Here is an 18,486-nt window from a genome sequence, read left to right as displayed (position 1 = left end):
TAGTGGGGTACCACAGGGGGGCAGTACTGGGGAGGTCACTGTTACTAGTGGGGTACCACAGGGGGGCAGTACTGGGGAGGTCACTGTTACTAGTGGGGTACCACAGGGGGGCAGTACTGGGGAGGTCACTGTTACTAGTGGGGTACCACAGGGGGGCAGTACTGGGGAGGTCACTGTTACTAGTGGGGTACCACAGGGGGGCAGTACTGGAGGGGGTCACAGTTACTAGTGGGGTACCACAGGGGGCAGTACTGGAGGGTGTCACAGTTACTAGTGGGGTACCACAGGGGGCAGTACTGGAGGGTGTCACAGTTACTAGTGGGGTACCACAGGGGGCAGTACTGGAGGAGGTCACAGTTACTAGTGGGGTACCACAGGAGGCAGTACTGGAGGGGGTTACAGTTACTAGTTGGGTACCACAGGGGGCAGTACTGGAGGGGTCACCGTTACTAGTTGGGTACCACAGGGGGCAGTACTGGAGGGGTCACCGTTACTAGTTGGGTACCACAGGGGGCTGTACTGGAGGGGTCACCGTTACTAGTGGGGTACCACAGGGGGGCAGTACTGGACCTTCTTCTTTTAAATATATTATTAATGACCTGGTAGATGGATTGTACAGTAACATATTGATACTTGCAGATGATACAAAACCATGTAATGTAATGACCACCAGAGGACAGACTGCAGGGACATACCGGCCGGGATCAGTTGGGGGCAGTAAAGTTACAAATAAGGTTTAGCGCTGAGAACTCTAAGGTTCTGCATATGGGCAGAGAGCGCCCCCGTGTGTTTGCGACATGTAAGACGGTGGCTGCTGGGCCCCTTCATACAATTGTCCAACACAGTGGAGGTCTCGGCCTCTAAGGGAACTAAAGTGCCGGGCCGGGGGACGCCTCTGGCTTCGGGCCATCGGTGGAGCATTCAGAATGACAAGCACCAAATAACTTATTTCCCCATAAGACGACTTTTAAGGGGGTTCCTGAGACTAAACCACGGATGACAAATCATTAAGATAGGTCATCAATATGATTGCTGGGGGTCCGCTACTCAGGATCCCCACCAACCAGCTGACTGACATGACAGCAATGCTTGCGTGAGCGCCATAACCCCTTCAGTCATACGAGGTGCGGCGCCATACATTGTATAGTGGCTGTGCCTGGCATTGCAGCTCAATCTCATTGACCTGGATGGGGCTGAGCTGCTGTCAGGTGATGTGACTGATGAACATGATGGCAGAAGCCAGAGAAGAGGGGGCGGTGCTCACTCTAGAGCGAATCAGCTGATTGGTGGAGATCCCCAGCAGTGGACTCCAAGCAATTATCTACTGATGACCTAACCCGAGGAAAGGTCGCCAACAGTTTAGAAAACCTCTTTAACGCGGTAATGTCTCAGCTCTTTCTGCCTTTTCCTCCCAGCTTTCCTGCATCCCCACACCGCTGGGCGAGGGCTTGTATTTTGTGGGACGAGTCTTATTTTTCAATAGTACTATTTAAATTGACCCTCTGATCCTGGAGATCAAAGATGGCGGGGAGGGGGGGCATGCGACCCCCCCCCCCCCCCCCCCCCAGCACCTGATTGGCTGCAGAGCTGGATGGGCTGCAGGTCCTTGCAGCCCACTAAGCTCATGCAGCAGCTTACATCCATGAGGCCTTCACCTCCGTTCCACCCAGCAGTTTTATTATTTCTGTCAGGGATGGAGGGTTAGGTTGAGGGGTTCAGTGTCACAGTTAGCCTTACAGTTTTATTATAAGGCTAACTGTTACACTTACCCCTCACCCTAAAACTCCATCCGTGACACAAATAGCTGGACGGCTTCCTACTGACTGCTGACACACAGAGACACAGAGACACAGAGACACAGAGACACAGAGACACAGAGACACAGAGACACAGAGACACAGAGACACAGAGACACAGAGGCACAGAGGCACAGAGACACAGAGACACAGAGACACAGAGACACAGAGACACAGAGACACAGAGACACAGAGACACAGACACACAGACACACAGACACACAGACACACAGACACACAGAGACACAGAGACACAGACACACAGAGACACAGAGACACAGAGACACAGACACACAGAGACACAGACACACAGAGACACAGACACACAGAGACACAGAGACACAGAGACACAGAGACACAGAGACACAGAGACACAGAGACACAGACACACAGACACACAGAGACACAGACACACAGACACAGAGACACAGACACACAGACACTCCCTGCGGATGAAGCAGGCGCAAGCGCATGGAGTGCTGTCCCCGATGCCGTTGCTCACCCGGCACTGTGCAATCGCGTTGCTGCTCCCCTCGCGGCCAAACAAGCCGGGAGCGGGGTAATTCGCGTCGGCGGTGTTGTTGCCGGGTGCCACTCCTGCACAACCGGTAAATTTGCGTCCCCCTTGCGCTCCCCCTAAGGTGCAAGCAGGTGGGAGCGCTGGCACTGCTGTCCCCGGTGAAGTTACGGACTGTAGGCTCCCGTGTCGGCTCCCCCTGCGGCAAAAGCAGGCGGGAGCACTGTCACCGAGGTCCTCGGGTGTCAGTCCTCCTGCAGCATGTCACCCACTTCGGGTCCCCCACTCTGCAAGTGGCCTCCCCAGCTCCTTCCAGGACCTTTGCTTCTTGACCCTATCGGGAGCTGGGGGTGTGAGAGGGGTGTTCCACCTGTCAAACCCCTAGCTACCAGTGGTGTCAAGATACACTAATACCTGGTCATGCTAGTGCACAGTGTGCATCGGGCAGTCAGAGAAGCTGCTGCAACCATCTTTGTTCCTCCAGGCCTGGAGGATCGCTTTAATGTACCATATAGAGAACAGAAAAAAAGGTTTAAAGTTTAATATAAGTGGAATGAAAAAGAAAAGGTCATTCTAACTTCATCCTACGGGAGCGCACGGCACCAAGACACTAAATGTATGAACAAATCATTAATCTCCTGCCGCCATCTACTGACCGCCATCACTCTTAGCTTTCTGTTCATTTTGTTGTTTGAGGACCCATTTTTGGCGGGACGCCCTGTAGTCTATTGGTATCATTTTGGAATACATACAACTTTTCGATTGGTTTTTGTGCAATTTTTTTTCTAGGAGACGTAATGACAAAAAAAAAAGTGTAATTTTGGTGTTCTGCTTTTTTTTGCCCTGATGGTGTATACCATGCAAGATAAACTACTTATTCTGTACTATTATACTCCAGAGCTGCACTCCCTATTCTGCTGGTGGAGTCACTGTGTGCATACATTACTTATCCGGTACTGACCCTGAGTTACATCTTGTATTATACCCCAGAGCTGCACTCACTATTCTGCTGGTGCAGTCACTGTGTACATACATTACTTATCCTGTACTGCTCCCGAGTTACATCCTGTATTATACTCCAGAGCTGCACTCACTATTCTGCTGGTGGAGTCACTGTGTACATACATTACTTATCCTGTACTGATCCTGAGTTACATCCCGTATTATACTCCAGAGCTGCACTCACTATTCTGCTGGTGGAGTCACTGTGTACATACATTACTTATCCTGTACTGATCCTGAGTTACATCCTGTATTATACTCCAGAGCTGCACTCACTATTCTGCTGGTGGAGTCACTGTGTACATACATTACTTATCCTGTACTGATCCTGAGTTACATCCTGTATTATACTCCAGAGCTGCACTCACTATTCTGCTGGTGGAGTCACTGTGTACATACATTACATATCCTGTACTGATCCTGAGTTACATCCTGTATTATCCTCCAGAGCTGCACTCACTATTCTGCTGCTAGAGTCACTGTATACATACATTACTTATCCTGTACTGATCCTGAGTTACATCCTGTATTATACTCCAGAGCTGCACTCACTATTCTGCTGGTGGAGTCACTGTGTACATACATTACTTATCCTGTACTGATCCTGAGTTACATCCTGTATTATACTCCAGAGCTGCACTCACTATTCTGCTGGTGGAGTCACTGTGTACATACATTACTTATCCTGTACTGACCCTGAGCTATATCCTGTATTATACTCCAGAGCTGCACTCACTATTCTGCAGCTTCAAAGCAACATTGGGAGGGGCCATCTACAAACTTGCTGACGGTTTCCAACACCGACCTGCACTGTGCTGAGTGGATTGGACTCGTCCTATACATGAAGTATTACACCAGGCCGCCCGGAGGCCATGTCCTCCCTTTATACATGTGTCCCTATGTCTCCTGTACATACATGACGGCTGGCAGGAAGTACATGAGGTACCAGGACACACAGGCCAGCCTCATGTATGTATGGTTGTCACGGTCGCCATGTCCACACCGGTCTGCCCCCCTCCAGTTACGTTACCGCATTTGACAGCCGCATCCGCCAGGCACCGGTCCCACTTCCTTCCGAGCTCAGACTCCGACATCTTAACCTAGTGCAGAGGAGTAGCGGGGAGACTCAAGTCTCGCGAGAAATCCTGGCAGCCGCACTAGTAAACGACGTGAGATCTCGCGAGAATAAGCAGGGACTGGCGTTTCCTCCTGTAGTCAAGGTTACCGGCAGGCAGACTCACCACGTGGTCTTGACCTTGGTAGTTTCAATAACTTTATTGCGAGTAACAAAGTGTCACAATGTCTCTTGTAGTGACAGTCATTGCATCTCATACACAAAATGGTGTAGTCGTCAGATGGGGTAACAAGCATCCACACAAGGGATGGCACTATGCCATGGGGTGCCAGTTATAAAAATGGTGCAAGATTTCCCATATGCCCCCTTCTGAATGACCCCAACATTTTGGGGTATAAAGCTGCCCACCCATTTCAAGCTGCATTCACGGGGTGCAGTCAACACCATAAAAATGGCGAGCCGTTTATTGGTGAATTTGCAATGGTTTTTGATACTATAAAACTGTACCACAAACCTGAATAACGCATCTCGACTACACCGAGTGACAACAGCCGTAGGCCATCGTCAGCCAACCCACATCAGACAGCATGCGGATGGCGCCTCGTCTGCTGTCCGATATTCACAGACCCCGCCTGGGTCATTGCCATAGGCTACTACGGGCCTGTATGTTGTTTGCGAAATACACGGGCGGGGTGTCTTAAACGATGAAGCCAGGTTTAGTTTGGGCGCTGACGACAGCCGTGTTCGTATCTGGAGAGCTCGGGGTGAGCGCCTAAATCCAGCAGCACCACACTGCCCCCTACTGGTGTGATGGTCTTGGGGCAGACGACAGTCGGTCCCCCCTAGTAGTGGTACGAGGGACAATGACATCTCAGCGATATGTTCAGGACATCCTGCAGCCACATGTGTTCCTCTCATGGCGGCTTCCAGCGGGATAATGCTCGGCCGCACACACAAGGGGGTCACAGGAAGCCCCCACAATATTGTCACACATCAGAATCATCTGGGATGACGACTTCCACAACCTATGTGTTTGCATGATATAGAGGCTCAATTACAGCAAATGTGGGGTGATATGCCACAGGATACCATACAAAACCTGTATGACTCATTGCCCGACCGTATCACATCTTGTATCCAAGCTAGAGGCGGTACAACAGGATACTAGAGCCGCCATGCCCGCCTGTATCACATCTTGTATCCAAGCTAGAGGCGGTACAACAGGGTACTAGAGCCTCCATGCCCGCCCGTATCACATCTTGTATCCAAGCTAGAGGCGGTACAACAGGATACTAGAGCCGCCATGCCCATCCGTATCACATCTTGTATCCAAGCTAGAGGTGGTACAACAGGGTACGAGAGCCTCCATGCCCCCCCATATCACATCTTGTATCCAAGCTAGAGGTGATACAACAGGGTACTAGAGTCTCCATGCCCATCTGTATCACATCTTCTATCCAAGCTAAAGGCGGTAGAGCCTCCATGCCTGCCCGTATCACATCTTGTATCCAAGCTAAAGGCGATACAACAGGGTACTAGAGCCTTCATGCCCGCCTGTATAACATCTTGTATCCAAGCTAGAGGTGGTACAACAGGGTTCTAGAGCCTCCATCTCCGCCTGTATCAGATCTTGTATCCAAGCTAGAGGTGGTACAACAGGGTTCTAGAGCCTCCATCTCCGCCTGTATCACATCTTGTATCCGAGCTAGAGGTGGTGCAACAGGGTTCTAGAGCCTCCATCTCCGCCTGTATCACATCTTGTATCCAAGCTATAAGCGGTACAACAGGATTCTAGAGCCTCCATCACTGCCTGTATCACATCTTGTATCCAAGCTGGAGTTCAGCAGAATGTCACGCATTTTGACACGGTTTTTAGAGGCAGAATTTGCCGTCAGATTCCACTGTGTGAACACACCCTCAGGCTACCGTCCCATTGTGCCAGATTTGTGCATTGAGAGACCCACAGATATGAGCCCCTTGTTTTGAATGGGGTCATAAACATGGGCGATGTTTTCCCGTATGCCACCGTGATGCGATGCAAGAAACAAATTGCATCATGTACTATCTTGTGCTGCTCTCGCATCGCAGTGCCATTGTTTTCAACGGGCCAGCGGTCAGCATCGCACCATCCACTAGGTGTACATGATGTGATTCGAGGTCTCCGATTGAAGTGATGCAAGGATAGCGAGCGCGATATGGGGGTGGGATTCGCAGCCCCATATCGCGCTCACCTGTGTGAAGTTAACCTATGGCCGGATTCACACGATCGGGTCTGACTCCGCATTTGGTTCAATCCCGCAGTGGTTCTGGGCTGTGAAGCAGCTCCATTTACGTCAATGGAGGCCGTTCACTCGTGGTATACGCGATTCATATTTGCGAGCGTGAGCAAAAACCCCAAAGTACATATCTTTCAATGCGTGCGGTTTGCTGCGGATCCTCGGCACGTACGCCGATACCAGATTTCAGTCCTGTGAAGCCGGCCTAAGGCGGGGCCACACAGGACTGATTTCCTTTTGGCGCGGGCTTTGAAATGGTTTTATTGGGAATTCTGCAGTGGAGACGGCAATGAAACTGACATGCTGCAGAATGGAATGCAGCACCGCACAGGTTTTGCGCGGCTTATTTCTGCGGCTTGTGGACGAGATTTTCAAAATCTTGTCCACTTTGCTGTTATTGTTATTGCCGCAGAATTTCCGTGCGGAGGGTTTGCATGTAAATTCCATGGCAATTCCGTCCCATGCAAACCCCAACTAAGGCTGGGTACACACAGTGCGGAATTGCTGCGGGAAAAAAAAGAACCTTTGAAGCGGTTTTACCGCAAAATTAATGAGCAATCCTCAAGGCAGAATTGTCCAAAAATAGGACACGCTGCGATTGTTTGATCTCGCATTATCAGTGCGCGCAAAAAATCCCTCGTGTAAATTAACCTGCTGAAAATAATGAGTTCTTTTTATATGTGAGTTCCGTCCGCTCGTGAAAATCACCCATGTAAATACAGCCATAGACCTCCTTCGCACGGGTGTATTTGCGCACGCAAAATTTATGTGTGCAATACGCAGAAAATAGAACTCATGGACTTCATTGGGATTGTTCCAATGCGCAATACCCTGCGCGATTCGGTCATTCAATGAAAAAACGCAGCATGCTCTATTTGCACCCAAAGTCCCTAGTACGACTAGTATTTGTGTGGTTCGGCGCGGTGGAGCTCGTACGACTAGTATTTTTGTGGTTCGGCACAGTGGAGCTCGTACGACAAGTATTTGTGTGATTCGGCACAGTGGAGCTCGTACGACTAGTATTTTTGTGGTTCGGCACGGTGGAGCTCGTACGCCAAGTATTTGTGTGATTCGGCACAGTGGAGCTCGTACGACTAGTATTTTTGTGGTTCAGCACGGTGGAGCTCGTATGACAAGTATTTGTGTGATTCGGAGCAGTGGAGCTTGTACGACTAGTATTTGTGTGGTTCGGCGCGGTGGAACTCGTGCGACTAGTATTTGTGTGGTTCGGCGTGGTGGAGCGTGTACAACTAGTCTTTTTGTGGTTCGGTCAGTGAAGCTCATACGACTAGTATTTTCGTGGTTCGGCGCGGTACAGTTCGTACGACTTTATTTTCGTGATTCGGTGTGGTTGAGCTCGTACAACTAGTACTTGTTTGTTTCGGTGCGGTGGAACTCGTATGACTAGTATTTTCGTGATTCGTTGCGGCGGAGTGCGTACGACTAGTATTTTCGTGGTTCGGCACGGTGGAGCTTGTACGACTAGTATTTGTGTGGTTCGGCGCGGTGGAGCTCGTACGACTAGTATTTGTGTGGTTCGGAGCAGTGGAGCTCGTACCACTAGTATTTGTGTGGTTCGTCGTGGTGGAGCTTGTACGACAAGTATTTGTGTGGTTCGAAGCAGTGGAGCGCGTACGACTAGTATTTGTGTGGTTCGAAGCAGTGGAGCTCGTACGACTAGTATTTGTGTGGTTCGGCGCGGTGGAGCTCGTACGACAAGTATTTGTGTGGTTCGGAGCAGTGGAGCTTGTACGACTAGCATTTGTGTGGTGCTGCGCGGTGGAGCTCGTACAACTAGTATTTGTGTGGTTCGGCGCAGTGGAGCTCGTACGACTAGCATTTGTGTGGTTCGGCGCGGTGGAGCTCGTACGACTAGTATTTTCGTGATTCGGTGCGGTGGAGCTCGTACGACTAGTATTTTTGTGGTTCGGCACGGTGGAGCTCGTACGACAAGTATTTGTGTGATTCGGCACAGTGGAGCTCGTACGACTAGTATTTTCGTGATTCGGCACGGTGGAGCTCGTACGACAAGTATTTGTGTGATTCGGCACAGTGGAGCTCGTACGACTAGTATTTTTGTGGTTCGGCACGGTGGAGCTCGTACGACAAGTATTTGTGTGATTCGGCACAGTGGAGCTCGTACGACTAGTATTTTTGTGGTTCAGCACGGTGGAGCTCGTATGACAAGTATTTGTGTGATTCGGAGCAGTGGAGCTTGTACGACTAGTATTTGTGTGGTTCGGCGCGGTGGAACTCGTGCGACTAGTATTTGTGTGGTTCGGCGTGGTGGAGCGTGTACAACTAGTCTTTTTGTGGTTCGGTCAGTGAAGCTCATACGACTAGTATTTTCGTGGTTCGGCGCGGTAGAGTTCGTACGACTATTATTTTCGTGATTCGGTGTGGTTGAGCTCGTACAACTAGTACTTGTTTGTTTCGGTGCGGTGGAACTCGTATGACTAGTATTTTCGTGATTCGTTGCGGCGGAGTGCGTACGACTAGTATTTTCGTGGTTCGGCACGGTGGAGCTTGTACGACTAGTATTTGTGTGGTTCGGCGCGGTGGAGCTCGTACGACTAGTATTTGTGTGGTTCGGAGCAGTGGAGCTCGTACCACTAGTATTTGTGTGGTTCGGCGTGGTGGAGCTTGTACGACAAGTATTTGTGTGGTTCGAAGCAGTGGAGCTCGTACGACTAGTATTTGTGTGGTTCGAAGCAGTGGAGCTCGTACGACTAGTATTTGTGTGGTTCGGCGCGGTGGAGCTCGTACGACAAGTATTTGTGTGGTTCGGAGCAGTGGAGCTTGTACGACTAGCATTTGTGTGGTGCTGCGCGGTGGAGCTCGTACAACTAGTATTTGTGTGGTTCGGCGTGGTGGAGCTTGTACGACAAGTATTTGTGTGGTTCGAAGCAGTGGAGCTCGTACGACTAGTATTTGTGTGGTTCGAAGCAGTGGAGCTCGTACGACTAGTATTTGTGTGGTTCGGCGCGGTGGAGCTCGTACGACAAGTATTTGTGTGGTTCGGAGCAGTGGAGCTTGTACGACTAGCATTTGTGTGGTGCTGCGCGGTGGAGCTCGTACAACTAGTATTTGTGTGGTTCGGCGCGGTGGAGCTCGTACGACTAGTATTTTCGTGATTCGGTGCGGTGGAGCTCGTACGACTAGTATTTTCATGGTTCGGCGCGGTAGAGCTCGTACGACTAGTATTTTCGTGGTTCGGAATAAACAGAAAATCAGAAGCGGCGCTCCGATGGTGTATAACGAGGTTGCAATCAGGAACAGTTATAAAATAAAACTCACCGCAACTGAACCGGTCCTAATGAAAGGAAACCGGTCAGTTCATGGGTCCACTGGGGTGTTTCAAATCAATTGGGGTGAAGTACGTTGATGGTCCGAAGACATCCCCTAGGGGAGAGCAGCAGCGAGCGACTCCGAAACAGTGTTGTCAAGGAGGAGAGAAATGTATTCAAATTTTCGTGGTTCGGGGCGGTGGAGCTCGTACGACTAGTATATGTGTGGTTCGGCGCGGTGGAGCGTGTACGACTAGTATTTGTGTGGTTCGGAGCAGTGGAGCTCGTACGACTAGTATTTGTGTGGTTCAGAGCGGTAGAGCTCGTACAACTAGCATTTGTGTGGTTCCGGGCGATGGAGCTAGTACGACTAGTATTTTCGTGATTCAGTGCGGTGGAGCTCGTACGACTAGTATTTGTGTGGTTCGGAGCGGTGGAGTTCGTATGACTAGTATTTGTGTGGTTCGGCTTCGTGGAGCCTGTTCAACTAGTACTTTCGTGGTTCGGTGTGGTGGAGCTCGTACAACTAGCATTTTCGTGGTTCGGCGCGGTGGAGCTCGTACGACTAGTATTTTCGTGGTTCGGCGCGGTGGAGCTCGTACGACTATTATTTTCATGGTGCGATGCGGTGGAGCTAGTACGATTATTATTTTCATGGTTCGGTGCGGTGGAGCTAGTACGACTAGTATTTTCATGGTCCGGCGCAGTGGAGCTCGTACGACTAGTATTTTCGTGGTTTGGCGCGGTGAAGCTTGTACGACTAGTATTTTTGTGGTTCGGCGCGGTGGAGCTCGAACGACTATTATTTTCGTGACTCGCATGGTGAAGCTTGTACGACTAGTATTTTCATGGTTCGGCGCGGTGGAGCTCGTACGACTAGTATTTTCGTGATTCGACGTGGTGAAGCTTGTACGACTAGTATTTTCGTGATTCGGCATGGTGAAGCTTGTACGACTAGTATTTTCGTGGTTCGGCGCAGTGGAGCTCGTACGACTAGTATTTTCGTGGTTCGGCGCGGTGAAGCTTGTGCGACTATTATTTTTGTGGTTCGGCGCTGTGGAGCTCGTACGATTATTATTTTTGTGGTTTGGCGCGGTGAAGCTCATACAACTAGTATTTTTGTAGTTCGGCGCGGTGGAGCTTCTACGTCTATTATTTTCGTGATTTGGCACGGTGAAGCTTGTACGACTAGTATTTTCGTGATTCGGCGTGGTGAAGCTTGTACGACTAGTATTTTCGTGATTCGGCGTGGTGAAGCTCGTACGACTAGTATTTTCGTGGTTCGGCGCGGTGAAGCTTGTGTGACTATTATTTTCGTGGTTCGGCGCTGTGGAGCTCGTACGATTATTATTTTCGTGATTCGGCACGGTGAAGCTCATACAACTAGTATTTTCGTAGTTCGGCGCGGTGGAGCTTCTACGTCTATTATTTTCGTGATTTGGCACGGTGAAGCTTGTACGACTAGTATTTTCGTGGTTCGGTGCGGTGGAGCTAGTACGACTAGTATTTTCGTGGTTCGGCGCGGTGGAGCTAGTACTAGTATTTTCGTGGTTCGGCGCGGTGGAGCTAGTACTAGTATTTTCGTGGTTCGGCGCGGTGGAGCTAGTACTAGTATTTTCGTGGTTCGGCGCGGTGGAGCTCGTACGACTAGTATTTTCGTGCTTTAGCGCCGAAGGAGTAGAACAATGCTCATCATCCAGAGCCCGGCCAGATGCTACAGGGGCCTGGACTTCTCTGCATAGGGTACTGTATGTTTTAACTATCATTTCAGAGCGCACATTGATGCTGATGATTATATATTTGCCCCCGCTCCTCCCATTCTTATGACCGCCATCAGCCCCACCCATATTCCCGTCAATCTCCTCCCCTCTCATTACTATGCTGACTGCTGACCCCGCCCCTTCCGCTCCTCCTCGCTGTCAGTGACGTCACGCTCTCCATACTTGGTGATGGCTGGGAGGAGACGTTCTGATTGGCTGAGGCGGCGGTGAGTGTGGTGGGCGTGGCAGCGTCCGCTGACCCGGATGTTCACTCCTAGGTCCTGAGGAAGTGGAGGCGCCGCCGGGCCTACGGGGCACAGCGATACCGAACCGTAACCGCACCGGAGAGCCCGGCCCTCACCCACCGCAGCCATGGTAACGGCAGGGGACGCCCTCCTGTGGGAGGGAAGGGAGGACGCCCGCGGGTGACAGCCCGGGATCAGCCTGTCACACTGCGCCCGTGACGTCACCCTGCGGGCACCATGACGACATGGGGTCCGGGGCGCGTAAGGGGGACAGCTGAGGACCCGTGGCGTCACATATAGGCGGCTCAGTGTGGGGGTATGCGGATATCTGTGTATAACGATCAGCCTGTCCCTGTATACAAACCCCTATGTAACCCCACTGTACCCTATATATACAGATCCAACCCCTATGTAACCCCACTGTACCCCCCTATATATAAACACAGACCTGACCCCCAATGTAATACCCCTGTACCCTATATATACCTACCCGATCCCCTATGTAATCCCTTGTATATAGAGACCAGGCCTGTATATAATTCCCTGTACCCTATGTATACAGACCCGACCCCTATGTAACCATATATACAACCCCCCCTGTAATTATATATACTGACTGACCCCCTATATAACCCATGTACCATATATAAACCCAGACCGACCCCCTATGTCACCCCCTGTACACTATAGATCTATATATACACACAGACCCCTGTGTAACCCCCATATATAGATTAGCCCTGTATATGACCCCCTGTACCCTATATATGCAGATCCGATCCCTGTATATAGAGACCAGCCCTCCATATGTATAACCACCTGTACCCTTTATATAGACCAGCCCTGTATATAACTCCCTATGCACTATATATACTGACCAGACCCTCTGTATATAGAGACCCGCCCTCCATGTAACCCCCTGTACCTTATGCACTACATAAGCAGACTGGCCCATCTGTAACCCCCCATACACTATATAGTCAAAACCCACTTAAATATACATACCAGCCCTCCAAATAATCTGTACCCTATATATAGAGAACCCCTGTACAAACCCCTATGCACTATATATACTGACCAGACCCTCTGTATATTTTTATAGTTCGGCACGGTGGAGCTCGTACGACTAGTATTTTCGTGTTTTGGCGCCACTGTACCCTATATAGAGAGATAAACCCCTTATATACTACATATAGAGATCAGCACTCTATATAACCTAATGTACACTCTCCTGTCCCTGTACACCAACCAGGCCCCTGTATATAATCCCCTGTACACTATATAGAAATAAGCCCTTATACACCATATATGCAGACCAGCTCCTTTGTATGACCCTCTGTACACTGTCCTCTCCCTATATAGTGATCAGCCCTCTGTATAACACTCTGTACACTGTCCTATCCCTATATAGAGGTCAGCCCCTCTGTATGACCCTCTGTACACTGTCCTCTCCCTATATAGTGATCAGCCCTCTGTATAACTCCTTTATGCTGTCCTGTGCCTATATAGAGGTCACCCCCTTTGTATAACCTCCTCTCCACTATCCTGTCCCTCATAGAGTTCAACTCCTCTGTATAACCCCCTGTACACTGTCCTATCCCTATATAGGGGTCAGCCCCTCTGTATAACCCTCTGTACACTGTCCTATCCCTATATAGAGGTCAGCCCCTCTGTATAACACTCTGTACACTGTCCTATCCCTATATAGAGGTCAGCTCCTCTGTACACTGTCCTATCCCTTTATAGATGTCAGCCCCTCTGTATAACCCCCTGTGCCTATGTAGAGGTCAGCTTCTCTGTATAACCCCCTCTCCACTGTCCTGTCCCTATATAGAGGTCAGCTCCTCTGTATAACCCTCTGTACACTCATATCCCAATATAGAGGTCAGCCCCTCCGTATAACCCCTGTACACTGTCCTATTCCTATATAGAGGTCAGTCCCTCTGTATAACCCTCTGTACACTCTTCTATCCCTAAATAGAGGTCAGCCCCTCTGTATAATCCCCTGTATACTGTCCTAACCTTATATAGAGGTCAGCCCCTCTGTACACTGTCCTAACCTTATATAGAGGTCAGCCCCTCTGTACACTGTCCTATCCCTATATAGAGGTCAGCCCCTCTGTATAACCTTATGTACATTGTCATGTCCCTATATAGTGATCAGCCCTCTATATAACTCCTGTATGCTGTCCTGTTCCTATATACAGGTCAGCCCCTCTGTATAACCCTTTTACACTGTCCTGTCCCTAAATAGAGGTCAGCCCTTCTGTATAACCCCCTTGTACACTGTCCTGCCCCTATATAGAGGTCATCTCCTCTGTATAACCTCCTGTACACTGTCCTCTCCCTATATCGAGGTCATCTCCTCTGTATAACCCCCTGTACACTGTCCTGTCCCTATATAGAGGTCATTTCCTCTGTATAACCCCCTGTATACTGTCCTGTCCCTATATAGAGGTCATCTCCTCTGTATAACCCCCTGTACACTGTCCTGTCCCTATATCGAGGTCATCTCCTCTGTATAACCCTCTGTACACTGCCCTATCCCTATATAGAGGTCAGCCCCTCCGTATAACCTCCTGTACGCTGTCCTGTCCCTATATAGAGGTCAGCCCCTCCGTATAACTCCCTGTACACTGTCCTGTCCCTATATAGAGGTCAGCCACTCTGTATAACCCCTGTATGCTGTCCTATCCCTATATAAAGGTCAACTCCTCTGTACGCTGTCCTGTCCCAATATAGAGGTCAGCCCCTCTGTATAACCCCCTGTATGCTGCCCTATCCCTATATTGAGGTCCACCCCTCTGTATAACCCCCTGTATGCTGCCCTATCCCTATATTGAGGTCCACCCCTCTGTATAACCCCCTATACGCTGTCCTGTCCCTATATAGAGGTCCACCCCTCTGTATAACCCCCTATACGCTGCCCTGTCCCTATATAGAGGTCAACCCCTCTGTACGCTTTCTTGTCCTTATATAGAGGTCAGCCGCTCTTTATAACCCCCTATACACTGTCCCGTCCCTATATAGAGGTCAGCCCCTCTGTATAACCCCTGGACGCCGTGATGGTCCTGAATTGCGCCGGACGCTAAATCCTTTGGTTACGTCTGGGCACGCCGGGCCGTCTTATATCTTATGTAATGTTTGTAACGTTTCGTCAATTTCTAATAACTTTTGTGTTCAGCTCCTTTGTTTTCTTGATCTCCGCTTGTTGTCAGTGAATGGAAACATCCTTGTTACCCCACAGCTGAGGGTTTGTTACATGTGTATCCATGCTCTGTGTTACAATGTATCAGCCTGGGGGTTGGGCTCACAGAGGATTGTGTAGACTGGATACAAGTATGACAAACCCTCAGCTGTGAGAAGGATCAGGCCTGAACAAGTCCTCAGTCTCTGGATTTAAAGGGGCGTGTCATCAGAAATTGGCCTCATATAAATCACATTTTTACGTTGGGTAATTTTTTATAATTTTTCATGATTTTTTCTCAGTAATTTTCTGTTGCTGTCTATACTGTATATGTATACCGCCCATCCCCTAAAATCCTGCAGTTCTCACACCGACCACTAGGCCTAGTAATAGTCTGACCCATCCTGTTCCTCAGACAGGATTACAATGAGGTGACACCTGTATGTAGATAACACAGGTTTCATCATTCACAATAGGAGACAGTCACATCTCGCCTCCTCCCCCTCCCTGCAGCAGTCACAGAGCATTGCCCACAACACTGTCTTATATCAGTGTGATGATCAGAGTTTATCTCCTCCTTGCCAACAGCACTCCAATAGAATTCAATGTGGTGATTGTCTCTCATCTCCTCCCCCTCCCTGCATGGGTGACAGAGCATGCTCACGACATAACATAGAAATCAGTAAGGTAGTCACAGCTCACCTCCTCTCCCTCCCTGCACAGGTAATGTCATAAGCACACTCCCATGGAAGTCTGTGAGTATGTTCACCCTACTAATTTTGCTTCAGATTCCACAATAAATGCGCGGTCCGGGTGCGTCCGGGACGCAATCTGTACCGCGCCAATTTATTTCCTGCATTCAGATTTCAAATCCTCAAGTGGAGGAAAAAAGTGCCGTCACCTCCTGACACGGATTCCGTGTCGGTTAATGAGAAGGCCTGAATCCGCTCTCGGATCTGCAGCCGGGCACGGACATGGCTGCGGAAGAAATCCCCAGTTCTGTTGCTGTTTTGAGAGGCGACATATTCTGTGTTGGATTCGGCCGTGTAAAGAAACCTTAATGATGATGGTTACAGCTCACCTCCTCCCCTTCCCTGCTGAGGTTACAGAGTGTGCCCACAATACTCTACCATAGAGGTCTGTAGGTGATGTCACAGCTCACCTCCTCCCCTTCCCTGCTGAGGTTACAGAGTGTGCCCACAACACTCTGCCATAGAAGTCTGACGGTGATGTCACAGCTCGCCTCCTCCCCTCCCTGCACAGATCACAGAACATGCTACAATACTTGCCCATAGAAGTACGTTCCCTCCTATCTGTTCCACAAGGCTGCTGTAAAGTGTCTCTGTAAGTGCTGTGAACAGGGCAGACAAGATGGCCGCCCCTGCAGTGGTGTACGACAATAGAATAAAAAATCCAGAACTCTGATTAAAAAAAACAAATAGGAGAGCTGCTTGCGGGCAATCACCTACTGAAGGGGCTCTAGGACCAGCGAGCTGCGGTGAGCCGGGCCCGTGCGGGGGCTCTGGGACGGCGGGCTGCGGTGAGCCGGGCCCGTGCGGGGGCTCTGGGACGGCGGGCTGCGGTGAGCCGGGCCCGTGCGGGGGCTCTGGGACGGCGGGCTGCGGTGAGCCGGGCCCGTGCGGGGGCTCTGGGACGGCGGGCTGCGGTGAGCCGGGCCCGTGCGGGGGCTCTGGGACGGCGGGCTGCGGTGAGCTGGGCCCGTGCGGGGGCTCTGGGACGGCGGGCTGCGGTGAGCTGGGCCCGTGCGGGGGCTCTGGGACGGCGGGCTGCGGTGAGCCGGGCCCGTGCGGGGGCTCTGGGACGGCGGGCTGCGGTGAGCCGGGCCCGTGCGGGGGCTCTGGGACGGCGGGCTGCGGTGAGCCGGGCCCGTGCGGGGGCTCTGGGACGGCGGGCTGCGGTGAGCCGGGCCCGTGCGGGGGCTCTGGGACGGCGGGCTGCGGTGAGCCGGGCCCGTGCGGGGGCTCTGGGACGGCGGGCTGCGGTGAGCCGGGCCCGTGCGGGGGCTCTGGGACGGCGGGCTGCGGTGAGCCGGGCCCGTGCGGGGGCTCTGGGACGGCGGGCTGCGGTGAGCCGGGCCCGTGCGGGGGCTCTGGGACGGCGGGCTGCGGTGAGCTGGGCCCGTGCAGGAATCTCATGGTAGCAGAACATTTTCTGAGTGGTTGTCATGTTGTGTGGCATTTCCCTCCGTCCGGGGTTCGCCTTGCTGTGCATTATGGGTAATGTGCTGTGGAGGATGTGGGCAGCGCGGCCACAACGCTTCCTTTTTACCACAGGGTGAGTCCTGCTGCCCTCCGATATTTCTTGTCATCGCGGCACTTATCTTAGTGATCACCATATTGCGCCATTTCTTTTTTTCCCTTCTATGCCGAGCCAAGTGTTTTTTCATGCTTCGGCAAGGGGTGTGGCTTAACATTCGCCACCTCAATGTGCGCCATTTACCGTACGGGATCTGTGGTAAACAATCACCAGAGGGCGAGCAAAAAATATGGCGCAGCCACTGTGGTGAATGTCACATGACCCGATCCCTCCTAGCTGCAGGCTGGTCAGGAATTCTAGATTGATCTTGTATAATTGGCGCAGGGTTGCCGCCTCTTCATTATTGGCGGTCGTTAATATCTGCGTCCGTTAACTGCTTGATACCAGTCTTCTAGTACAGTGAACAAGATGGTGACGCGGCGTGGCGTGAGCTTGTCGGCCCGCTGCGACCACTCAGGGCCTCATGGAGTTGCTTTGGTGACGGCGCAGGTTTAGACCTCGGCTGCACGCTTCAGGCCGTGGAATACACGGAGAAAAAATACGCCTGCGTGACGAGGCGGGGATTAAGTGCGCGCGATTCTTGGTCCGTGAAACATGTGTTTTCTGTGTTTTTTCATGTATTCGCCCCCGTCTTCCCGCGCCTGATTTGCATGTCCTGCATCCGTTTTTCTCTCCACTTCCTCATTCTGGTTTTCCTTTGTTCCGGCGTTCTAAAGGGATCGCGTTCGCCTGACGTGATTGCGATCTGTTTTACGCCCCCGTAGAAGACGACGGCGCGTCTTGAGCAAGAATCGTACAAACTCCAAACATGCGGAGACTTGTCAGACGCCGACGATCCGTCCGAGAGAAACCTCCTGCGGGATTAACCCCTTCAGACCAATAGCTTCACCTTCCATGCCAGTTCTGTCCGTGTGATTAGCGCCGCGGACTTCTGCCGTTGATTTGCCCCTTTGTTTGCTGCAGATCCCTATTAATGGCCGGTCGGTCTGCGATTTGCTGCTTTTTTTCTGCTGGTAGATTCCATGTGTGGAAAAAAAAATGCGCATTTTCTGGACAGCGCTGCC

General features: G+C 51.1%; 2 protein-coding genes across 3 annotated transcripts in view; one reads left to right on the top strand and one right to left on the bottom strand.

Moving 5' to 3' along the window:
• Window positions 1-4,482, bottom strand: part of MICOS10 (mitochondrial contact site and cristae organizing system subunit 10) — a 50,601-nt gene extending 46,119 nt beyond the window's left edge. The window contains exon 1 of the mRNA XM_066606364.1: window positions 4,346-4,482. Coding sequence (XP_066462461.1) covers window positions 4,346-4,409 — 64 coding nt within the window. The 5' untranslated portion in view covers window positions 4,410-4,482. The remainder of the gene's footprint in view (window positions 1-4,345) is intronic.
• A 7,448-nt stretch (window positions 4,483-11,930) lies between these two features.
• CAPZB (capping actin protein of muscle Z-line subunit beta) overlaps window positions 11,931-18,486 on the top strand; it is a 45,546-nt gene continuing 38,990 nt past the window's right edge. Inside the window, exon 1 of one of the 2 annotated variants that reach the window (XM_066606362.1) lies at window positions 11,931-12,088. In XM_066606362.1, the coding sequence (XP_066462459.1) occupies window positions 12,086-12,088 (3 nt within the window). In that variant the 5' untranslated portion in view covers window positions 11,931-12,085. The remainder of the gene's footprint in view (window positions 12,089-18,486) is intronic. The other variant, XM_066606363.1, reaches the window with a different exon arrangement.

Source organism: Eleutherodactylus coqui, chromosome 6, assembly GCF_035609145.1.
Source record: "Eleutherodactylus coqui strain aEleCoq1 chromosome 6, aEleCoq1.hap1, whole genome shotgun sequence".
Lineage (NCBI taxonomy): Eukaryota > Metazoa > Chordata > Amphibia > Anura > Eleutherodactylidae > Eleutherodactylus > Eleutherodactylus coqui.
The sequence above is the reverse complement of the archived record's forward strand: the minus strand, read 5'-3'. Positions and strand labels throughout refer to the sequence as shown.